Source organism: Protopterus annectens, chromosome 11.part0 (genome assembly GCF_019279795.1).
Source record: "Protopterus annectens isolate FY-2018-M chromosome 11.part0, PAN1.0, whole genome shotgun sequence".
Taxonomy (NCBI): domain Eukaryota; kingdom Metazoa; phylum Chordata; order Ceratodontiformes; family Protopteridae; genus Protopterus; species Protopterus annectens.
Window position 1 is genome coordinate 1061057410 of NC_056745.1, and position 24578 is coordinate 1061081987.

Sequence of the window (24578 nt, forward strand, 5' to 3'; positions counted from 1 at the left end):
CTAGTAAGCTGTACAATTAAACCTCTTTCTTATACTAGTGGACACATGGTGATTGAAGGACAGTTTATTGTGCATATAATTTTCCCAGGTTCATAATGAGCAAATCAGTTTTCCATAGTGTGTTGTCGATGTAATAGCTACAAGGGACATCATGCTTAACAAAGAAGGCTATTCTGCAGTTTTGGTATTTAGTTTTAGTACATGGTTATGACATCAGGTAATTTCTGGGAAAGGCAGTCTTGGAGGAAATTGGTGTCAACTAAAGTGTTTATAATGGCACCAAGTTCACAGTCATCTGCAAATTTGGTCCACCATAAACCTTTTATGTTTGCTTTGACCTCTAAGAAGTAAATGCCAAAGAGGAGAGACCCAAAGACTGAACTCATGGGTACACTACAGGTCTTTTGGAGGAGGTAGAGCCATATATGCAAATTTCCAAGATTCTATTGGTGAACCAATTTACTATCCTACGAGTGACATAAGTATTAGAATTTACTTGTGAGAGTTTAACTACAGTACCTGAGTGTAACATGGTGTTAACTGCCTTTGCAAGATCGAGATATATGATGCGTACAGATTTTCCCTCATCCATTGCTTCAGTAACTGTTTCAAAGAAGGTGACCACATTAAGCAAACATGATCTACCCTTGGCAAAACCGAACTCACTTGGGTCTAGAATCTGTAAGTTGCCTACATCCTTATTTATTAATTCCATAGTGACCCTTTCCACATCTTCACAGATGAGGCTTGTCAGATGCATGGGATTTTAACTACCTCAGTCCACTGATGCCCATCTTTGAGCAAGGTATGACTTTGACGATCATCTAATCTGTAATTGTGGGATCATGGTACAGTGAGGATCAGTAAATATGCCCTTTCCTCACTGTAGTGCGACCTCGGAGTTTGTATACATAATTAGCGGGTGGGGTGTGGGGTGCAGCCCCCCCACATGAACAGATCCGATGCACAGCACATTTGAGGATATGGCCATTCGATGTTCTGCATATTCGCTGTTGTGATATAAACCCCTCATTAAATATATTGTTGTGTTCATATTACTTTATATATCAAACCCTGACATACATTTAAGTAGTTATGAGACAATTAACTAGCATCCACATTATTATTTGATAATAGCCTCTTGTAGTACTGTTGTAGCAAATCTCTGAGGCTCATTATTTGTTTGTTAATAAAATGTTCATGAAGCCAACTCCAAACATTTAGTTGACATTTGAATAAATGTGACGCTATTTCCTAAGTAAAACATATCCTTGGTTGAGTTTTATACATATGGTACAGCACACTCATTCTAGAAAGGCACTATAGCCTGGATATGCAGTAACATTATCCAATCAGTGTTTAAAAGTAGTGCTGCTTTTTCCCTTCCCCAAAAACCCTATAAAATGTTTTTCTTCTTCTTTTTTTTTCCTTTTAAAGCTTTCCAAAGGTTTCTAACACTAATAAATGATATGCTAGTTGATATACTCTTTTGTGCTGCCAGCCACTTTTTAATTTGTGTTTATAGATTCAACGAATTACTTCTTTGTTCTACTTTATTGTAGTTACTTCTTCCTTTCAATGCTTTTGCCTATTGTATAGTGTTCTATAAGATAATAGGGAGAGCTGATTTCATAGTAGTATTATATGTTATTCACCCTTTTTTCTCAAATGGACAAGATGTTTTGACCTGGTTTCATTTTAATTTAATCATTTAATGGCTTATCTCTGCAGTTTTACGAAGCCATGTCTTTTCTGTCTACCGTAAATCAGGTTACTTCTAAAACCTTCATTTCCTTTTTTTAATTTCCTTTATTTGGATTGTGTACAGGGGAATATTTACTTTTGCATGTTTGGGAAGTACTTGTTGTTTAGTTCTAATTACAAGCCATCTAGACATTGCTCCAGTAACCAGAGGCATTTCTGGTTTATAGCATCATCACGTCTGACACCTTGTGAGCCACATCTGAGGGTTTACTTATGCGAGAGAAGCTTGAATCTCGCGACTGTGGCAGGAATAATATTTTGAACACATCTTCAAGATAAATTAGCTCATGAGGTTTTCTTTTTTTTTTCCTTTAACTGACATAGCCTTCAGTCAAACCGCAACTCTAGTTATTTACAAATCAGACACTGGGCCTACAGGAACATGCAAGTAAATACACTATAGTGCTGCAATCATCGGCACATCATCAAAAGGCTCCTCACAAACCAACCAAACTCATTTAGTAATACAACATCAACAAAAGTCTCTGGACATTATAAAATGTATTTATTTATTCATTATTTATTTTACACTTGTTGACCGAGATTGTCCGACTGAGCTGAAGAGCCCTTTTTCAGAGGAGGCCCGGGGAGAAAAGCTCCAACATATTATACAATTTTCATTATAAATTAGCATTAAATAGCAATGTTACAGGATTATTACAAGGCATTAAGTAGCTATACAATGTTATACAGTGTCAATAATCAGTATAGCATAACTATTTCAAGATGTATATATATATATATATATATATATATATATATATATATATATATGTATAAAAAGAAATATGTCATTAAGATGAGTATATATTAAGTATTAAGTATTATTGAGTATATATTAAGATGATATGATAGTAAAAAGCAGAAAAATGAAAACAGCACTGTACAAAATTAACCTTTCCATGCAGTTTCACCTTTAAGCATATACCATGTTTATAAATGAATGTTTACATTTGTTACTGACAACCACAAATGAACCGATGTATTGTATTCATACTTTGCTATATATTGTAGTTCAAGGCTTTATGAGATGAAATTAATAAATGCAAAGTTCACATAGCTTAGACTATTCCTTATTTATACACTAAACAAAATTCTTCAGTGAATTCATTCTTTTTATAGCTTCATTACTAAAAGAACCTTATTCTGAAGCTATTATCTAAGTGCATTTGATTTAGAAATTGTGTTTTTTTAAAGAACATTTATGAATGAAGGAAAGAACTGAAAGAAAGAAAAGTAAATATTGCTTTTATGTTTTGTCAAATTAATATTGCTAGTTTTAAATCTAAATGAACATAAATATATAGACTGTAATGTGTATAAATAGTGTTATAAGGCTACATATTAAACAGTTGGAATTACCTTATTGTATGATGTTAGTGGATGTTGAAACTGTATTCAGTATTACCTTGTATTCATTTAATTGCTGAGCTCTGCTAAGTGAAGAAGCTTATTAGTTATTGATGAATGGGTAAAGAAGTAAATAAATTCAATTAAAGTTATTTTTCATTTAATTTCTACTTCTTCTTTTCACTGGTTTCCCAGTTGTTTCTTTCTGCTTGTCTCTTTAACGTGGTGTTATTCCATTCCATATCTACAGTGTTTTCCAAAATGTTCTTTGTTTTTAAGTATGATACAGCGTTGTCTACATCTTCAAAGATTTTTATTTCCTTAGTAAGAAAGTTTGTCAATAAAGGATTCTGCCTCTGTAGTGGAGTCATCAAGTTGGAAGGGATGTTAAATTTAGCCAGGTCATAATTCAGTTTCTGGAGATTTGCTTTAGCCTAATTTCTGATTACTGATGCATTTGTGGATGTTTCCAGCTTCAGACATTTGGTGAATGTGACTCATTTATGGGCTGATTTGATGAGTGTAAATGCCACAGCTGGTAGGTAAAACAGCTGTCTCATTCTAGTGAGGACCAAGTCTTCAATCTTTTCCCTCTGGTTTGGGTATGGAATAACTTTTCCTGAAAGTTGACATTTATAAAGTGCAAACATCTCTCGGCATACACATTAGGAGATGTATAAATCCCCAAGTTGATAGAGAGATAGTTGAAGTCCCCTAGTAAAATGGTGTTTGGCCTAATGCATAAAGACTCCATTCTAGTCTGGTAGGAGGTTTGAGTCAATAGAGTTTATAGAGGGGGTCCTATAGTTACCTAAGTTCTTATAATGTTATAATTTTGATGTTATGGGGTCTATATTATATTCTCAAAAGCCGACAATATCAAAGCTGATATTGATACGAGAATATCGAAAACACACAACATCGAACGTGTAAACGGAAATCTCATACTTTATTTCACTGTAAAATATAACCCAGGTCAGACTCCATCAGACTCCGTGAATCCTTTATTACTTTACTTAACAAAAATGCTGTAATAACCTCCAACACACATATATCCATCCCTTACTAGTCTTTGTCTTTCTTCAGCTGCTTTATATTTGAGATAATCTTTACTGCTTAATCAAATATCTATCATTCTTCAGGAAAATATACCTGCTTTCACTGAATTTCATAAAAAAGCTTAGTCAGTTATCCACATAATAATATTTTAGAATTCTTTCTTCATCTGAAATGTCCTTGCCATTATATTTTGTTGCCATACTTTGTTTTAATTTACTTATCCTCTTGTCATATTCCAGACATAATTGACAAAGTTCTTGTAGATTAATTGCACAAAAGCTTCATACTGCTTAATATTCTACACTTTTTCTTCTGAACAAGTATGTACAGGTAACCATTTATGTAGATTAACTTTCAGCCCCTACTAGCTTCTAAAGGATCACCAAACATCTTTTTCTAGTTCTTCATGCAATGGCTTTATCCTTCCTGAAGAGATAAAAATCCTAATAAAAATTTTAGAGAGTTGCTGTTTATTTCATAGACACCATAACGCTGACCACATATTTACTTTCTTCTTCATGTGTTTACTTTTGTTTTGTCCTGTGAAACCATGTCTAGGTTCAAACTAAATAGATAATAAAGCACCCCAAAATTTCTTATTACATCACATGCCTTTATTTTTCCTTGAAGGTGTAAACCCTATTGTAATTAAATACTCCAAATATAATCCATAGTAATTTTAGCAAATCTTTTTTTTTCTTAGAACCTAAAATCATCAGAAAATGTTATACTTAAGGTTTTACTAAATACCTTTCCTCCCAGTATATATTTCTATCCTTGGATCTGATTTGTTTTTATTTTGTTAATAGTAGTATTGGTCACCAGAACAAGCAATAGAGAATTTTAGGGACATGACTTAGTTCTTTGTTTGTATATATTTTCCATCCATCCATCCATGCATCTGTGGGTTAACTCGTGCCATGTAATAAATGCTACTTACAAAATGTAAAAAAAAAAAAAAGTCCATACCATTCATGAATCTCTATCATGCTCTAAGCTATAATATGCAAACTAGTCCTTGATTTTACAAAATGAAAAGCATGTGGTTCCATCCATTTATTCTTTAGTATTGTTAATTTAAAAAAAATATCCAATAACTTGTAATTTGGACTAATAAGAGCACTTCTCCTCCATTTCTTATTCCCTTAATTCCTTACTTTTTCTCTTTCCTTCTATAGAAAACACATGCAGATGCCAGAAATACATTCAGATGTTGCACCTTTCCAGTAACTAATCATTTAATACACTACATATTAATTTAACTTAGCAAGTTTTCAGTCCTGATTCAATCCCACTTAATACTTATATGATAATCCATCTTCTCTTACAATACTGTATTCTCATGTTTTAATTTTTTTCTTTAGTTTTTGCTGCATTTAAAGGCAGACATAGTTCATTCTTGTCTTTTTCAGCTACTTTGTTCTTTTATCTCCTTATGCTATCTTGCACACAGTCTTCCTAGCTCTAGGCACCTTTTTAAATATCTCTTCTAAATATTCTTCCCTAATCTTATTTTTCTTATTTTATACTTTGTTTTTAGTTTTTAAACAGTCCAAGTAACCTTCCTCCTTCTTTACATTATAGCGCAGTTAAGGGATAACAATTTCTTTGTTTGAATATCAAGTCTTTAATTCACAATGCATTGCTTTCTTATTTATCTTTTTTCTAAATAGTTTCTGTCCATAATGTAGCAACATGGTCATTTAAAGGATGAAGGAAGATACTCTTCTTCAGGGGTGTGCTGGATACTGTGAATTCCAAGGCATTGGTAGTACCCCACGCAGGTGCTGGGTGCATTTTCCACCTTCATAGCTGAGAAACAGGAAGTATATGAAGAGCCATGCATATCTACTTTCCAGACCAGTGAGCTATTGTGAGTCTGTAAGCAGCCTAGGGGAGGGAAGTGACAACATCTCCAAAAGACCAACAAGGAAATCAACTCATGACTTTCTAGCTCTCACTGCTGGGAAGCAGATTGGAAGATGAGTCTTCCTTTGCTGGAGCAAATGGGCCATGGGGCTGTCTTCAATCCAATGGATGTCCATCTCCTGCTTTCCTGAAATACATAGACCAGTTGGATGTAGGTAATCTAACCATTAGGCAGTATTCCTCACAAATGGGCATGCATGAAAAATAAAAGTCTGTATCTCATGTTCCTTGTCTTAAGAATAAATGTTCAATATCTCTGTATATTTATTTTCTTTTGTCTCCACATTAAAAAAACGTTCTTCTCCTTACAGCTGTAAGATGTTATCCTTGGTAGTTTTAATTTCTCTTCTCATATAGACAACTGTTTCAGTTCTACCCTATCATTTCAAAATCTTCCTGCTTCATCTTTATCTGCCTATTGACATTCTTCTTAAATGAGCTATACTTAGTCAGATTTTAATTACATCTATCTGCAATTAAGATGAATTTGTTTCTAATAATTCCTACCTATATTATATACTATTATACAAGTATACAAAGCCTATGCCTCTGCAAGAGCTAATATAATGAAATTAGTAGCATTATAGTACTTACCTGTGATGACTGAATAACTGATGCTTCAGTTATTTTTTTTAACTAGTGTGTGATCTGTGCTGATTTTGCATATCCTCCCTGCACCCTAGTTGGATTTTCCAAGTGCTGTTGTTTCTTTCCACATCCACACGACATACTTTAGGTTAATTAGAAACCCTTCAACTTGCCCATACATGTGCTTGTCTTGTGAGTGCATATGTGTGTGTGCATGTGAGTGAGTGACACAGAAATGCATAAAGCAAATTACTAGACAGTGAATTAATGAATGTCTTAGAAACCTAATGGTAAGCTATTCATAATTTGTGAATTCTTCTTTAAAAAGGGGAACACATGTGGCCTTTGTGGCAATAACAATGACAATGTTAAAGATGACTTTATCACAAGAGATAAAATGCAAGTTGGGGATTCAGTGACATTTGCAAACACCTGGAAGACCGAAGGAGCTCAGTGTCCAGATGTGGTAGAGCAGAAATTCCCATGTGAATTAAATCAATACTGCTATCCCAAGGCACTTCAGAAATGTAGTATAATCAAGGGAGACATCTTTAAAGCCTGCCATGCCAAGGTAAGAGGAACAACATTATTTAACTATTATTTAATAACCCCTAGCTAGTGTATGCATTTCTATATTTGCTGTGGTAAAAGCTGAGTATATACTATTGCACATTACAATAATGTTTTCCTACTTGCAGGTTAACCCAGAGGGTGCTTATTACAGGTGTATTCAAGAAGCCTGTTCCTGCAACATGGAAGCGACATTCTCTGGGTTTTGCACAGCTGTAGCATTATATGCAAAAGAATGTAATAATCTGGGTGTTTGCATTTCATGGCGTAATACTGATCTGTGCCGTAAGTATCTTTAATCAAACCATTGATTCTTTTAGGATATAGCTGGTGCAGGCATGTGGTTTTGCAGCTCATGTACTTGTCATTTAGGAAATTAAGCTAGTTCCCATTTTATATTTCCAAATGAAATAAAATTATTTCAGGGCAATAAAGTCAGAAGTAAATGCAAATTGTTCAAAAATAAACATAATTTAATGTGTTGCAAGCATCAGTAACATTGTGGCAGAGCACTGAAGAGGTTCCATTCTTGCATTAAGGATAATTAATAAATATGTTTAGGTGTGTCTTCGGAGTAAACTATGAAATCAGAATTATTTAGTTATCTATGTCAGTACAGTGGACTAAAGGGTCCCTTTTCACAAGTGGCATAGGAGTCCTTTTTTTTCAAAAGGAAATTAAGGGAACAAAACCTAAGACCACAAGGTAAAGCTTATTTGTAACTTGTAATCTTAACTCTCTAAAATGACAAACTAAATACAATTTTACTTCACACAGTCACAGAATGCATGCACATAAGCATCATGCTTAAAATATGTCTAAATAAAAAGTTGTCATGTGTAACTTCAATAGTCTGCGGTTTGAAACATGCATAAAGAAATAAGTTAATGATAAAGATACACATTAACCTTTTCTGTAGTTTATGGTCAGATAGCAAACTCCTTTAATGTGACACACAAATTATGCATGAGACAGTAGATTAAGAATGCTGAAATGGAAGAGCATATGCCATAACTGAAAATGGCAGTGGTTCCAAAAAGTTTAGGATTAAATTGAGGTGACAGTAATTGTGAAGAAGCAACATTTTTTCCTGCATGAAAAATAACTAAGGAGACTGTTTATACTTTGCCTTACTTTCCCCTATCAAAAATCATAGAAAAATGCATCCATGTTCAACTGTGCAACAACATTCTCACCAACAACTTCCTCTCCCCCACTCAGCATGGCTTCAGACAAAGCAGAGTACCACCATTGCACTATTAGACTTCTCTAATAATGTTAATCATAGTAGCAATTTAAATAATATTATATATGCCATCTTTTCAGACCTATCTAAAACCTTTGACACTGTCTTTCATAATAAACTGCTCCATTAGCTAGCCTGCTTTGATCTGTCCTATTCAAGTTTCTCCTAGTTTCTCAGCTTTCTATCTAGCAGATCTCAAGCTGTTAAATGGCTCCCCAAGGCTCCATAGTAGGACCATTCCTGTTTAATTTATCAGTAATTTACACACTGCTTCAAAACAAGCCAAACAAGTCCAGTATTTTTACAATGCAAAACGTATCTGATCTGCAAAACATCCCATTTTTCTCTAAGAGTTCACAAAATAATCATTCACCCCCACAGAAAACTGGCTAGCAAAATCAGACCTAATACAAAACCTAAAAGAGACAAAACTTCTCTTTTTCACCCCTATATCTCAATCAAAATGCAATGATAACTTTCAAATTGTCTCTGCAAATAACACCAATATTTAGATAGACTCCAATACTAAATCATGAGGTGTTATTGTAGTCAGTACCATGGCATTCGATATTCACATTTAATGAGCAATCAAAAAACACATTAGAAGTTAGCACTGATATACAGAGCCAAAAAATATCTAAGTGTAGCTAGATAACATTAGCATCCACCTGTCTGCTTCCTTCACCTATGTATTCCTCCCCAGTCCTGTTTAACAAACAAACTAAAGCAATGCTATAGTAAAATAGCTAAATTTGCTTCCAGTAAGCCACAGTCCACACATCACTGTATTGCTCTCAGGCACCTGAATTGCCTTGAGCTACTACAACTCCTCTCCTACTCTCAGCTTCAGTTTGAATGTACAGATTAGTCATTTACCCTGAAAAATCCCCTGCCTTAAGCAGTATACTACATCTCCACTCCACCAATAGAGCTCTCAACTCTACTGACAAACATATCCTCTCAATTCACAAAGCTCACAACAAAGCAGGAAGTGTTCTTTACTCCAATTACATCTCAAAATCCTGAAACTCAATTCCACCACCATTCAGAATACTTAATAACACATATATCTTCATAGATAAATTAAAACTTGACTCCCAGCTATGCCCCTGGTATTCCCAAGGCTAAATCATTTCTAAACTATGTCTCTTATATACACATCCATATATATCAGTGACTACCTCTTCTATCTTCTCACTTATTTTCTGTCTTCTACTCTTCATATGATAAAAATGCATATAATTATATCTGACCCCAACACTTCTCTGTTTCATAATATCTGCTTTATTTATCCTGATTTTGTATTCAATACTGCAAATTGTTACCTGAGCATTGTGTGTATTGTATAATACTACTGTAAATAGTTCTTGTGGAACTTTGTATGCAATGCTGCTAAATTGTCAGGCAACTGGGTATTAGGTAAGTGAGGGTTCGGTCTACTAAAGTAGACCCGTAAATACACATGTTAATGACTGACAAATTACCTCTGGTTTATGGAAACAATATACAGAAATTTTGAAAAAGAATATGTTTCTCTGCTGGATGTATTGTATACATTTCTAGATTGCTCTTTTAATCTGTAGCTGAGTTACTTCTACTGTTGTAATATGTTTTGCTACATGTAAATTATACAGTCCTACAGAAGAAAGTGAATAACAGGTACACATAGTACATTTGTCAATCTTATTTAATCAAAAACTCTTAATACAGATTCAGATGTATGGTTTGGGCTATTAATGCAATATGCAAGTCATATCCCATTAGGATTTCAATAGAATGATCAACTGACATAAGTGTGCCACATGATTTACTCAATACAGAACAATATAGTATAGGAAATAAAGACAGCAGATGAACAATGACTTTACCTGCAAATTATGAGAATAAATGGATGAATTAAGTATCTCATCTGACAAAGCATTCTAGCTTATTTAATGAATGTGTAAAAGTCTTAACTGTATTACCCATGTTTTGTTTGTTGCAGCTGTTTCTTGTGATTATTACAATCAAAAAGGAGATTGCAGTTGGCACTATAATGCATGCGGACCATCAGAAGGACTAACTTGTAGTGGTGAAGCTGTCAAAGACTTTGCTTCAGGATTAGAAGGTCAGTGCTTATCTTAACAGATTGAGTGATAGAAAATTCAGTTTTACTACTCAATTTACCATATATCAGATAAACTAACTGCAGTACAGCCATTAATTTCTACATACATTGTTGTAACATGAAAAGTGGTGTGACGCAAACACACAGTTCAATGCTCAAAAATAATGTGTACTGCTAATGATTTTATAAAATGTATGTATTTTTAAAATAAATGTTAGTCTCATACCCTAAGACATTCACCTTTCACCTTCTACTTACCCACTTATTAACTCTAACTCCTCACATCTTATGGCACTGGGAGAGGATATACAAGATGGTAATCATGGATGTCAGTGAATACAAATTAATAAAAACTACAGGAAAGACCCAGCAAATAAAGTAAAATCCTACTAGATGCATGCTTCACATTTTTTTTGGCCTCATGAGTATAACACATGTGGATTGTTTGCTACACTTTTGAAATCCAGAGCTTAAAAAAAAGCCTGATGTCCGTAAAAAATATTATTCCTGGTGATAATGCTGAGATGAATGAAGAGTACTGTAGACCTTGGTGGGCCCTTGCATTCTAGAATTTTCATTGCAGAAACTGGACTTCTGATCCTTCCGTTAGTGGGTGATTTTGTGAAGGGTCTTAACAATCCATTTTTCTGCAATGGGTAAACCACTGTTGGCTGCTTTCTCTGAGTCATCCTTCACTGACTCTTCAAGCACTTTTGACACCAGATGAACCTGGGTCATGTAGGGCATACTGTTTTCTCAAACCTGTATACCATGAGGACTCCATAGATATGATACTGACTGTCTTCACTGGCATTCATTTCTAGAAGAAAACTAATAGACAAATTACTATACCACTTACTGTCTGATAGAATGTTTGGAAAAAATCAGTTAAGAAATTTCTCTGGAAACTCTACCTATATTTTGAACCATTAAAAGAAAAATACACTCATATTATCTTTCTTCTCCTAATTTTATTTTTATTCTATTTACTTATTTGACATCTGGTTACTGAATAAGTCCAACTGAGCATAAATCCCCTTTTCAGTGGAGTTCCAGGGAGAAAAGATCTATGATCTTGAAAATATACAAGTAATGAAAGATGTAAAACAAAACCATGCAGTTGAAATTGCCAGTATATTTGACCAAAACCAACTTAGAAAAGCAATTCACTGGGTCTGCACCATAAGCTCCATATCTCGACAAGAATAACATGACCAAAGATCTTATAAACACACTTTATTCCAAACACAAATAAAGTTAAGCGCTTTTGTCTCCCTCACTTCCTACATTTGGTGTAGAGGAAAAGGAGGTGAGAGAAATTATATCTGGACAATTTTAAGGGCAATCCTGATGTCCTAAAAACTCTAGGGAAAGAGCCAGACTTTGTTTACAAGATGAGGACGAATTTAAAATCAATATCTGAATACCGTGTCAAATAATTTCTTTACTTGGTAAAAGTACTATCAAGTGTGGGACTTCCAGGCAATGCCCTTACATACTTGAATCTGACAATGTAAGTATTAAAGGAAAATGGATATAAGGTTTCTTTGCACAACGGAAATTGCAACACCAAGTGTATAGTGCACATTTCATTCTGCCAAACCTGTGGCAGTTATTATATAGGGGGCTTATATTACATTCTCGAAGCTTTAGGTAATCAAATAACTGATGCTTAACACCTGAAGATCGACAGCTACAAACCACAAATGACCACTTATGCAAATTTTTTCATAGGGAAAAAAATTCACTTGGCCAGAAAAAAACTTTCAAACCCTAATCGGGTGGGGAGGCTTCATCCCACACACCCCCCCTAACTAAATATATAAACTCCGGGATCGCTCTATAGTGGAGAAAAGAGAAGATTCTCGAGAACAGCCAAGCAAATTTTTTCCCTGTGAAAAAAATTGTGTAAGCGGTTGTTCACGGTTTGCAGCTGTCGATCTATAGGTGTCGAGCTTTAGATATTCAAGTACCTAAAGCTTCAACAATCTAATAGGAACCTTATATAGGTAAGACAGAAATAAAACTTAGAACAAGGATCTACAAACATCTGTACCCAATATCAAGGGGTTATGTGAATAATTCACTGTATAAACATTCCTTACAGTGTCAGAACTTCACTAAATTTAAATTTGTGATCTTAGAACAAGTTCCATTAAATGCCCGAGGCAGGTGGGAGGAACTCCAGTTGGAGTTGAGAACTTTTTGGGATAATAAAATTAAACTCTAGTATACCACCAGGTATCAGCAAGAGCATTCCTTTGACTCCCGTGTTACAAAATAGAGCTCTGGATGTAATATTGCATTTTTCAAAGCTTCATCATTTTATAATTTTAACATAAATGTTTTAAGTTGTCAGTTTATGTAGCAGTGTGGATCACTTTACCTATAGGATTTTTAATTTGTTAATTGTCTAATTAATTAACTAGAATGCAAATGACACCTATTACATAAAAGGTGCTTATGGGAAGAATAACAGTTCTGAAGAAGTCTGTTTTGGTGAGGGAGATAAAAGCGCTTAACTTTCTATGTGTTTGGAATAAAGTGTGTTCATAAGAACTTTGGTCATGTTATTCCAGTGGAGGTATGGAGCTTATGGTGCAGACTAAGTGAATTGCTTTTTTAAGTTGGTTTTGTTCAAGTAATGAAAGATGTCACAATATACAGTAGAGAGTCAATTATCCAAACTAATTGGGACCTAGGGTAGTTCAGATAATCAAACTGTTTGGATAATCAAACATATAATTGAACTGGATAAAAAAATAACTTCTAGAATCTTGCTTTTTTCTGCATGCAAGTATACACTTTTCAACCATTCAGTGATTCCAGTGGCCAATTAAGCAATAACCCACGTCTGGGTGTGGGTATTGCTGGATTTACCCACGATTGGTGTGGTTTGGTCATGAGGGTGAAGCCCGAGTTGCCAAACAAAGACAACCATGGGTAAATCCAGCATTACCCACACCCAGAAGTGGGTTATTGCTATTATACAATGGCATTACTTAAGAAAAAAAATGCTTACTTTTCTTAAATAATGGCATTGCATAATGCCTCCGTGCTGCCCTTCCACAGCTGTCTGGTATTCTGCGGCAGTTCTGATGTACTGCGCATGTGTATGCTTACGCAGTACATCAGAGCTGTGGGTGGAAGCAAGATCTCCATTGCTATTTACAAAATGTCTCGCCATGTTAAAGGTGTTTAACATAGTGAGACAGATTTAAAAAAAGCAACGGAGAAAGGAAGATCTCTGTTACTTTTTTTAAAGCTTTCTCGCTATGTTAAACTCCTTTGACATAGCGAGACAGTTTCTAAAAAGCAACAGAGATCTTGCATTCTCTGTTGCTGTAAAAAAAAAAAAAAAGAATTGTATTAATGGAAAAACTCCGGGAGACCGGACCTTTTTTCCATTAGTATAAGTCTTTGACTTACAACGTGCACGCTGACCAATCAGCGTGCATGTTTTGGAATATTAATGGGGGTCATTGTATAATAAAGAATATTTTTCATACACCAGCTGGCTACAAGTTCTAAAAACATGCTCAAGTGAATATGTACAATGTTTACATATTCAGACTTTATGAGTTTTCCTACATGAAAACTTTGGAAGGTTGGTTCGGATAACTGATGTTTTGAATAATCAACATTCGGATAATAGACTAATATAATGCAAATATATGTGCGTGTGTGTGTGTGTGTGTGTGTGTGTGTGTGTATCTATCTATCTATCTATATATATATATATATATATATATATATATATATATATATATATCAAAGTAATAATGTACAGGAGATGCAAAAACTTGATAGTAAGGAGATTAATAAAGTTTAAGAAAAGTCAATGGAAGGTGGAAAAGGAGATGACAAAAGATTTAAAGATGATTACATAGAATGACATTGATAATGATGATGATGATGATTATGATAATGAATGATATAAATAGGACCTGCTGGAGGCACAAGTATGTATCCCAGAAACTATCCCATCCTCCAAGTGTAACTTGGACAGTTAGATGAAGAACAGGAAATTTATCCCTGGTTTGGCACCTGTGTATCTAATGGACACAGGCAGCCTGTAAATAGTTCATTTACCAGGCCCCTGCTTGTAAATATTTCATTTCCAAACCCTGCTTACATTTATCAAGAGTACCAGAATTTCTCAGAGATTTACGTATATGGCTAAGCTTAAAAAGGTCCTTGCGGTTGTTAGCATAGTAAAGAAGAATTAACCAATATAGAATGACTTAAGAGAGAAATAATGCCAGGAGCTAAGAGTAGCAAGAGAGGTAGTGGGTGTATAGTAGATTACAAGGAGGAAGGAGTATGGAAGACGAAGGGAAGAAAGAGTGTGTAAGAGAAAAGGGTATAGGAATGGGATAATAAACAGGTCAGTTTAACCTGGAGAAAGGCAAGTCCAGAGCCTGGAGTTGAGAAAGTATTATTTTACTTTATGCTTAAAAATAGGACTTGTAAGTGTTGATATTTCCATAGGAATTATGTTCCAAGTTTTGGCTACAATACATATATATCTATATATTTATATGTGTGTATATATATATATATATATATATATATATATATATATATATAGAGAGAGAGAGAGAGAGAGAGAGATTACCTAGTAATAGGACCTTCTTTTTATATTCTTAAGTTTGATTTTTCTCAACAATAGTAAATGGCTCTGTTTTCAGATTCCCTAATATATCTGAATCAACAGAATTACTTCAGTTATTCATTCAAGCTGTATGATAGGATACGTTCACTCATAAACTACCTCAGCCACTGTGTTTATATCTATGTCAAATGGAAGGTCTACCAGTCAATGAAACATGTTTCCATGAATTCAGTCTCCCTGTTTCCAACTTCTTGAACTCACAAATCCTGGATTTTTTTACATTGTTCTTCAGTACTGTGACATCTCAGTAGTTACCTTGAAGAATGGAGAGTGATTAGCTCTGTGAAGAAATGTTTTTTTTATGTTGTTACGTCAGGTTCAGTGAGTATGCCATTTGCCAATTTTGCTGTCATTATGTTTTGACTTGACGTCATATAGGGAATCCATGCTAAATAATACATTTTAGTCATAGGTGCCCAGTGCATTGCTGATTAATCATAATTACTCTTTGACAGATCAGCAATCTTAATGAAATCATTTCAGATATGGCTATACATGTTATTTAAATAATAGTTTAACAAATCAAGTGTTTCAAATGTTGAAGTCCAAATAGCAATGTTTTATTAGTTGCACTTAAAGTTTCAGTTTATTTGCAACTTTTCTGGTACATTTTGAGTTACTGTAGCTGTCCAAAATGTTGATGCCTTCATTAATACTAACTGCAAAATTCCTCAGTTCTTTCCCCACTTCAGTAGATTTTGCTCTGAATTTGTCACTTTCTAAAAAGACATGTACGGACACACTTCCCACAAGTTATGCTATGATTTGTGGTGCACTTCATCGTCTGTGTATTAGTAGAGATATTTTCAAACCAGGTTTTTATGACAGTTCAGCTTTAATATCCTCCAGTAACAGCAAGGATTCAAGACTGTACACTTTATTATTTAGACTTCTAGGCTTTGCATTCACCACCATCACATTATTTTGTTTGTGTACGTTTCTAGATTTTCATGTCTGTATGAATTTGAATTCTGCTGAAAAAGATAAAATGTCCCATTCAGCAAATGAACACTGCAGAAAAAGACTAATGTAGTAAATTAGCCACTGATCGGTTAGAAATTCACATGCCTTCTTCTTCCAGGTAGTTCCTACCAATGGCAAGTGTTATTTAATTGCAAAGATCTTCTACAAATATGGCTGATTAGTTCACTGTGATGGAAGTATGCTGCTTAGTATCTCTGGATGTTTTAGTAGTTAGGGAAGTTTTAAAGTGCTACCATGTTCATCTTTACCTAATGTGTGGTGTGATATACCTAAGAATCCAACAAAAGATGAAACACCAGTTGTACCACAAGCGCTTACTCTTTCAATAAACTAGATTGCTGTGGTACAGCTGGTGTTTTTTCTTTTGTTGGATTCTATAGTATTTGTACAGTGGCTGTTTTATTAGTTGGAGAGAGATTTTTTGCTTTGTGATACCTAAGAATGCTGACCGAGATGTACAAAATAGCCAAGTCATGCTTTTTACTTAGATAATTTTTAATCAAGAAGTCACATTTTTTTTTATTTTAGCCCCAGGAAATCAGGCAATAAATACTTTTTCCTTACAAATCTTGCTGAGCTGAGTATCTCTTTCATGTGTAATTCTCAATTGCCTCAACATAAAAGAATGCTTTCAATCTTAGCTCAAAGTCTTGTTTTGTACTTCATAAGCTTTAACATTTATTTAAGAAGTTCTAAGTTGATTGTGTAAATACTTTTTAAAAGTATCTCTAATTAGGTTCCTTTCCCTGTTTCTTTTTGTTTTGTCTTCTATTCTGGAGGGAAACATTTGAAAGTTATGCTTCCTTGTATAAAGTAATGTAATGTCTAGTCACAATGGTATGCATATATAGCATATGAAAGTTTCAGACATGGGCAACAGTGTACTTCTAGCCTGGCTGTATAGCAAAATAGTTTCCTCATAAGTGCCCAAGTTCTTAAAAATATCAAGTTCTTAAAAATATCTAAAGTAGTACTTGATTTAATATAATTTGATAGTCTATTCCAGGCGTCAGCTAGTGTTGCAGAGAACCAGTCAGTATCTCTTTCATTCTAATATAATTTTCTGCACATGCTTTTGATTGACACTCTACACTTCTTTGGTAAAATCAAACATTTCCTGAGGTAGTTAACTTTCAACGATCCATATACCTGAAGAAGGTATCCTCCTAGATATCTATGTGAGATACTGTACAGGTTCAGATATGTTATTATTTTGAAACAATTTAAACTTTCATGTACATGAATGCTCTTTGCGTATTTCTGCCTGTACTCTTTCCAATTCACTTATGCTAGTTTTCTTAAAATGTTTCTATATTACTATTCCATATTCTGGTGTGGGTCTAATGTAATTTACAAAAACTGATTTCATCATATTTCATAGACTTTATAAATCTGTTTATAAAGGCCTATAGTTGTAAAACTATCATTAATCAATTGGTTGATGTGATCAGAAAAAAAAATTCAAAGCTAGGTCTACTCATATACCCAACACATCACATGAATCCACAGTTTCAGTCACTGCTTGTTGTCTTAAATAGTCACCCTTCAATTTGTTTCTCCCAATCTTATATATTTAGTTTTTGATGTATTTATGAGTATAATATTATCAATGTTCCCAAATGAACAATTTAGTTGATTTGTTTTGTGGACATACCCTTGCCATAACAATTGTAATCAGTTTTCCCATTTTCAGGTCATCAGCATGCAGGCTATAGAGCACCTAACATGAAAAAGATATATCTTAAAGATACAACCTAAACATGTCTAACCATGCTCAAGTTGTATCTTTTTGACATATCTTAAAGATACAACCTAAACATGTTTAACCATGCTCAGGTTGTATCTTTTTGACATACCTAAAAGATACAACCTAAAAGTGTAAGGCTTTGATCAATACGGAACCCTGCTGGACATCCTGATAGTAACCTAGAAATTTGATTATCCAATTGCTATATTATACTTGCCATGTTCTGTTTGTAAGCTATGCAGCTATCCACTTAATCAAGATTACATTAGTTCCTAGTTCTAATTTATTAATGAGTGTTTTATGTATGGCCATATCAAAAGCTGAAAATATGTCTACATAAATTAAAGTACAAACATACTTTTTCATTCATTGCCCTTATTATGTTATTATAGAACATGGTGCTACAAGTAGCTACAGACCTATTTTCAGCATATGCATGCTGACATTAGCTTATGGGTTTATATGACTCTGGGTTTATCTTATTTCCCTTCCCATAATGATAGGTCTGCCTGTAATCTTGAGGAATACTTCCACGCTTAAATGACCTAGTAAATAACAGATGTAATGGTGTTATAAGTTTACACTGAACTGTTCTCAGATCATTATTACTAATTGCATCTCTTCACTGTGTTTTACTAGGGCCAGTTTTCATAATGCTTTCTCAACATACACTAATTTTATTACCAGAAGTTACATTTATGTTACTAGCACAAATTACTGACATCTTTGTGAAGGCTATTTCACATACAACTTTGTAAACAAATCTAGAAATTGTTCTATATGATAATCAACTTTAGAATCTGCACAGATTATTGATTTGTGTTTCTTTACTTGTACCAGATCTTAGCTATCTAGAATCGTGTTTGCTTTTAAGTTTGGCTTTTTCATAAGTTTATAACTTAGATAATGTGTTCAGACCTTATTACTTTCAAGGACAACTATCTAAATAAATGTCAGCTCAAACACCACAGTACCAGTCCAATCAACCAAAGACTTGTTAACTTTTACTAGACTATTTACACTTCTGATATAGTAAGGTAATTTATTCCATAATTGCACCATGTTATGCATCAAATAGCAGTGCTATTCTTTACATAACTAAACACAACTTTAATTTATGATGTTTATGTGTTTTCAGATTATTATATGCATCCACATCCAATAAAGACTGAAGAAAGGAGTCATTAAACAGCTTATTGGCAAATAAAAGTTAACCCCTGATATATCTATAATGGAGGGATAAAGGTCCAGTGAAACACATCGAACCTTATAGCATAACTGCCAAATATCATGTATTCTTTTTATAAATTTGTATTGTATGGACTGTATACAATTAACCCACATGCATTTTGATTAATCTTGCACTGTCCCAATGCCAAATCAGTAGCATGGAATGATAGTAAGTCAAAAACTTTGGTTAAACCCAAATGGATTGCACCTGCACTAAATCCCATCTCCATAGCCCTAGAAATATAATAATAAAAGCTTTCAAATTAGTGAGTGTGGAATGGCCTTTCAAAGAACATGATGAAAAGTATAAAATAATGCAAGATTATTTTTAAGTATGATTTTATTACATCTCTCAAAACATTTACATAATATTGATCTTAGACTTAATGTAAAATGATTTTTGTACTGTCATCTTCTCTTCAAATTTAAAATTTGCAGTAACTAATAATTCCTTCCAAGATCTTGGGATGTATCCATTTTCAATCCTAGAATTAAATGTCCTAGTTAATATACTCATTAAATAATCTTTTATTAACGAAAAAAAAATCAGGAATACAATACGGTCCACTGAGCTTATCAGATTCGATTTTATTTAAGGCTTTTAACATCTCTTTAATACAATTAGAATATCTTATAATGCAGTAAATTCTTACTGGCACAAATTGAGATTAACAACCAATCATGTCAATGTCAAAACCGATAAAATATTCATTAAATTTATTAGCCATCAATTTATGATCACTTGAACTATCCACAAAAATTTAATTAATGTCATCTGTTTCAATCATGGAGACATGAATATATTTATAGGATGTTTTAGTATCTGTGTGACAATTTGCCAACAAAATTTCATATTTCCTGTTTTGAAATTTTTATGCTTAGTGATATTTCCTTGCATCTCAGCCTTAACTTCTGTTTATTAAACTTTTTTGGAAGTTTATGCTAAACAGAAGAAACCCTCTTTTTCATATTATATCACCTATTCAAATTTAATTATACCATACTGAAAATGTATTTTTGGAATTTCATGATCTATAGCAAGTTGCCCGAACTATACAGTTATAGAGATTCTATATTGTCATAATCCCCACTAAATGACTCAGCCATCCATCTACCCAATCCAAAGATAGCAAATTGTTCTTTATCTAATAAAAATAATCTATTAGACCATAATTATAATGTTTCATCCGTACTCTTGGTTTAAACTTAGGAACTATTTCAAATAAGAAGGACAAATGATCATATAATCATAGAGTAGGATAAATCTGATTTTTTGCAGTTAAAATCAGATTATCTATCCCTAACAAGTCTAGGATATTGCTACCATGAGTTGGTTCCGAACTCAATTTGTGCAATATTATGATTATTAAAAATGTCAATAAATTCACATTCAGATTTATTTTCGTCATTCATTTTCTTGCCAGTCTATGGTAGGATAAGTAAAGTTCAAAAATGCAGGAATGCCCAACAAAAGTACACAAAACTTCCTGCAAAGCTAGACATTAGAAGAATATCAGCATTCATGACAAAAAGCCAACACAAATGGATAATTAAATCTACCTTTCCTCTAAATCCATTGTAGGTATATGATAACAAAGTATCAATGTTATAGGATCAGGAAACAATATTTCATATGCTTGAACTATTACACACTCCAACTCATCAATACTCTTTACAAATTTACAAGAAATTGAATTTCTAATTCAGAAAATTATGCTTTCAAATCTCTTGCTTAATCATTAGCATTTAAATTTTTATATACTGGTATTTGTAAGTCAGGTTAATTCAAAGTTTCAGTATCAACAATAAACTGATATCAGAAAGTGCAATAAATTTTAACTCAGTTTCATTCTTCTCCATGCTTTTGGAACTAAAATAGAAAAAAAAAATGTAAAGATCTATCACATTTCCTGTTTCTATTCACAAATGGATCTGCTCATGTGAGTTCTTAAAAATGTTCAGTACAGTTTCTAAACAAGTCCATAGTAATTAAAATGAACACCATTCCTTGAAAACCTTTTTTGATCATAGGCATAATTTTCCAAAAGTTTTATTAATTTAATATTGTAGACAAGACAAAGCTTTCTGCAATGTGAGATTTCTTGCCATCCTACATTCTTCCCATTAATACAGTTACTAATATCTTCAGAGCAAAGGTTATATGCATTACTACCAGTTAAAGAAGAAGAAAGATTTTCCTCCAAACTGTCTGCGGTCAAGACAATATCCTGCTTATTAGAATGAATCAAGCATTGATGATTACTTGCATTAGATGTAGTGTGTTAAGCCTCAGTCTCATTTAATGCCGTTTTGGAATTGGAAGATAAAGACCCCGCTGATGGTGTAAACCTTATACATTTCAAGCTATACCTTCAACCAATAAATCCTCACTCAAATTATTAGATCTTCCTGATCTAAATTTTTATTTATTCCTGAAATTAAATAAGCCCAAGCACTGAATACACAATAAATCCAATAAAAAATGTAATCCATTCAGTGTTATGTTGAATAGTTTGTTTTTCAACAAGTTTACAACAGTTTTCAAAATAAACCTAGAATTTTGGAGCCCTTGTGTTCAAACTGACTGCTGGAGTCTCTTTTTTTCTTATTCCTGATATGAGTTATATAACATTTTGTAACAAACAACTAAGAAAAATTTCCCCAATAAATGAAATTGTACTATTGCAATTTTTCACAGCAGTTACTTTTATACTTTCGTATTTTGAAATATTATAACAATCAGATTTGTTAGTACAAGAAGTCTCTCATTTCTTTAAAATAGCATGTTCTAAATCACCAGTGTATATGAATGAAACAGAGGGCATGACTTCAGAATTGATCAAATCTTATTTTCTGGTTTGTTCACATTGTTCTCAAGTCTCATTTGAAATAACACTTTAGGAACCGAATAACATAGGTTCATAGGTTAATAGGTGTGTACTAGGCTAATGGCCTTGGGGCCTTTACAAGCCTAGCCATGGGATTACCCTGGTATAGTGCCACCCGACCTTAGTTCCCAGTGCCTCTGTCCAGTAGAGCCACTGTTGTTATCCCTGGTGTGAATTTTCTGTTTCCCATCCACTCATCAAGATTTCTCTTGAAGAGGGTCAGTGAGGTGCTCTTCTTGGTATGTATGGGAAGTCTGTTCCATAGCATGGGCAGTCTCTGGGTTATGAACCTGTCCCTCCAGCATGTTCTGTTAATTGTGGTAATGAGGTTGAGGTCTTTAGACCATGTGGTGTGGAGGGATTGGGATTTCGTTAGATGTAGCATTTTTAACAGAGCTGGGTCAGACATGGCTTTGTATGTCAAGCAGAGATCCCCTCTTAGTAGGTGATACGAGACAGAGAAAAGTTGGAGTTTTTTGTGTCTGTCCATTTAGGACAAATGTTTAAGGCCTAGGATTTTCTTTGTGAGGTACTTTTATGGCCTCTACACTTGTTGCAGGTTTCTAGTGAGGAACATGCCAAATGGGTCATTGTACTCAATGACTGGCCTAATGAGGGAATAGTACAGGGAGACCTCTTTCTTCCTGGATGCAAAACCCTTAGTAATGAGATGTGCCACATAGAAGGACTTTCTGACCACAGTGGCAATGTGGTGATCAAAAGAGAGGATGCTGTCAACCTGTGTTCCCAGATCTCTTATAACGTTTTCTTTGTTCATTGAACTACCATCAGTGTGATAATTTATGGGAACTGGGTTTATCCCAAAGGGGATGATGACACATTTTTTGGCATTGAGCTTAAGGCCATCCTTCTGACACCAGATGTTGGTCACAGTGAGGCCATTCTGTAGGATGTCAACATTACTTGGGGAGTTAACAGCTACCAACTTGCAATCATCTGCGAACTTTGTCAGCCAGAGTCCCTTCATGTTGGCCTGGACGTCAGAGAAGTAGATACCAAACAAGAGAGGAGCAAGGACCAAACTCTGTGGGACTCCACTCATGACTAATCGGCAGTCTTATTTGGAGTCAGCTATTTTCACACTGTGGGTTCTATCTGTGAGCCAGTTTGCAACCCACCTAGTGATATAGGGGTTAATGCAAATCTGGGTATTGCTGTGAAGATTCTTTACATAACTATAGATGGCCTTGTGGTTTTCTTTACTATCTGCTGCAATTCTGTTTTCATACCTAGCTTTAGAGGATTTGATGAGGGTTCTCAACTTTTTGTTGAGGCAGCTAAGGGAGTTTTGCCAGTCTTAGGACTTCACCTTAATCCACATCAGTTTCCTCCTTCTGTTGTAGAGTTTGTTTACGGCAGGGGACCACCAGATTGGTTTCCTTTTTTGGAGGAGAGTGTCTTGGTTCTATTGGGTATGGCAAGATCAATGAATTTGTGTATGTGTCCGTACAGTGCATTGGTGTATGATTCTGCAGTCATGCAACTATTCTCCATTTGCATGGGTGCTATGAAGTTAGCCACCTCTGTTTTTAGGATCCCAGAGTTTGCTTTGGAGAAGTTTTTCATGGTGGTTACCTTTGCTGGGGGGAGTGGGAGGGATGTGGATTTTCAAGGTGATTAGTTTGTGGTTGGATCTACCCAGGGAGGAGCTGACTATTGGTGTAGAGCAACAGTCACCCATGTTAGTATCTCTTGTACTTTGCCAGTGTAAAATATTTACTAACATTATTCTTTTCCTTCACTCTATTAGTATTGCCAGCTTTCTTTTCCTCTTAACTGGAGTTCAAACTGACTTAAAAAATCATTTTTTCCAGCTTTGTTTTGACATTGATCCTTATTTTACTTCTGACTGATCAACATTTCCTCCCTTATTTCTATCCTTACTTTCTTCTTATCATTACATTTTATACCAAAATGTTTTGACTGCCAGTAACAAATTCAGAAACACAGCTTAATCCTCCTCCATTACTGCATGTATATTCAGTTTGATAAGCAAGCAGTTTGCTATTTAAAATTCAACTTAAATCTTCAGATCATTCACAATTAATACACTTTTGTTCTAAATCAGAATTTATTAGCAATATGCCACAAGATGTATATTTCCTCAAATATTTCTGATTAATAAAATCTACTAAAATATATTGATTTAAAGAATCCATAATAATAAATTACAAACTCCTACTTAAATTCTTGCACTTTAATCTATATACCAAATAAGTTGGCATTAACCTATAACTACTTAAATACAAAAATACTCAAGCACCAACAAACAGCAGAATATACTTGAGAGAGGTACTGTTATAGTTCAGCAGCCTCAAATAGGAAGACACACCCCCTATTTAACAGTACATACTTTTGTTGCTTTACAACTAAGTAAAATAACAAAATCAAATTTTCTTCATCTGTGTCCTTAAAATAAC

The 24578-nt window shown here is 34.1% G+C and overlaps 1 protein-coding gene across 17 annotated transcripts in view; it reads left to right on the forward strand.

The window, feature by feature from the left end:
* LOC122815694 (mucin-19-like) overlaps positions 1-24578 on the forward strand; it is a 505085-nt gene that overhangs the window by 284365 nt on the left and 196142 nt on the right. For all 17 annotated transcript variants that reach the window (XM_044088394.1, XM_044088400.1, XM_044088403.1 and 14 more), the window contains exons 24-26: positions 7019-7261; positions 7389-7545; positions 10491-10613. In XM_044088394.1, coding sequence (XP_043944329.1) covers positions 7019-7261; positions 7389-7545; positions 10491-10613 — 523 coding nt within the window. The remainder of the gene's footprint in view (positions 1-7018; positions 7262-7388; positions 7546-10490; positions 10614-24578) is intronic.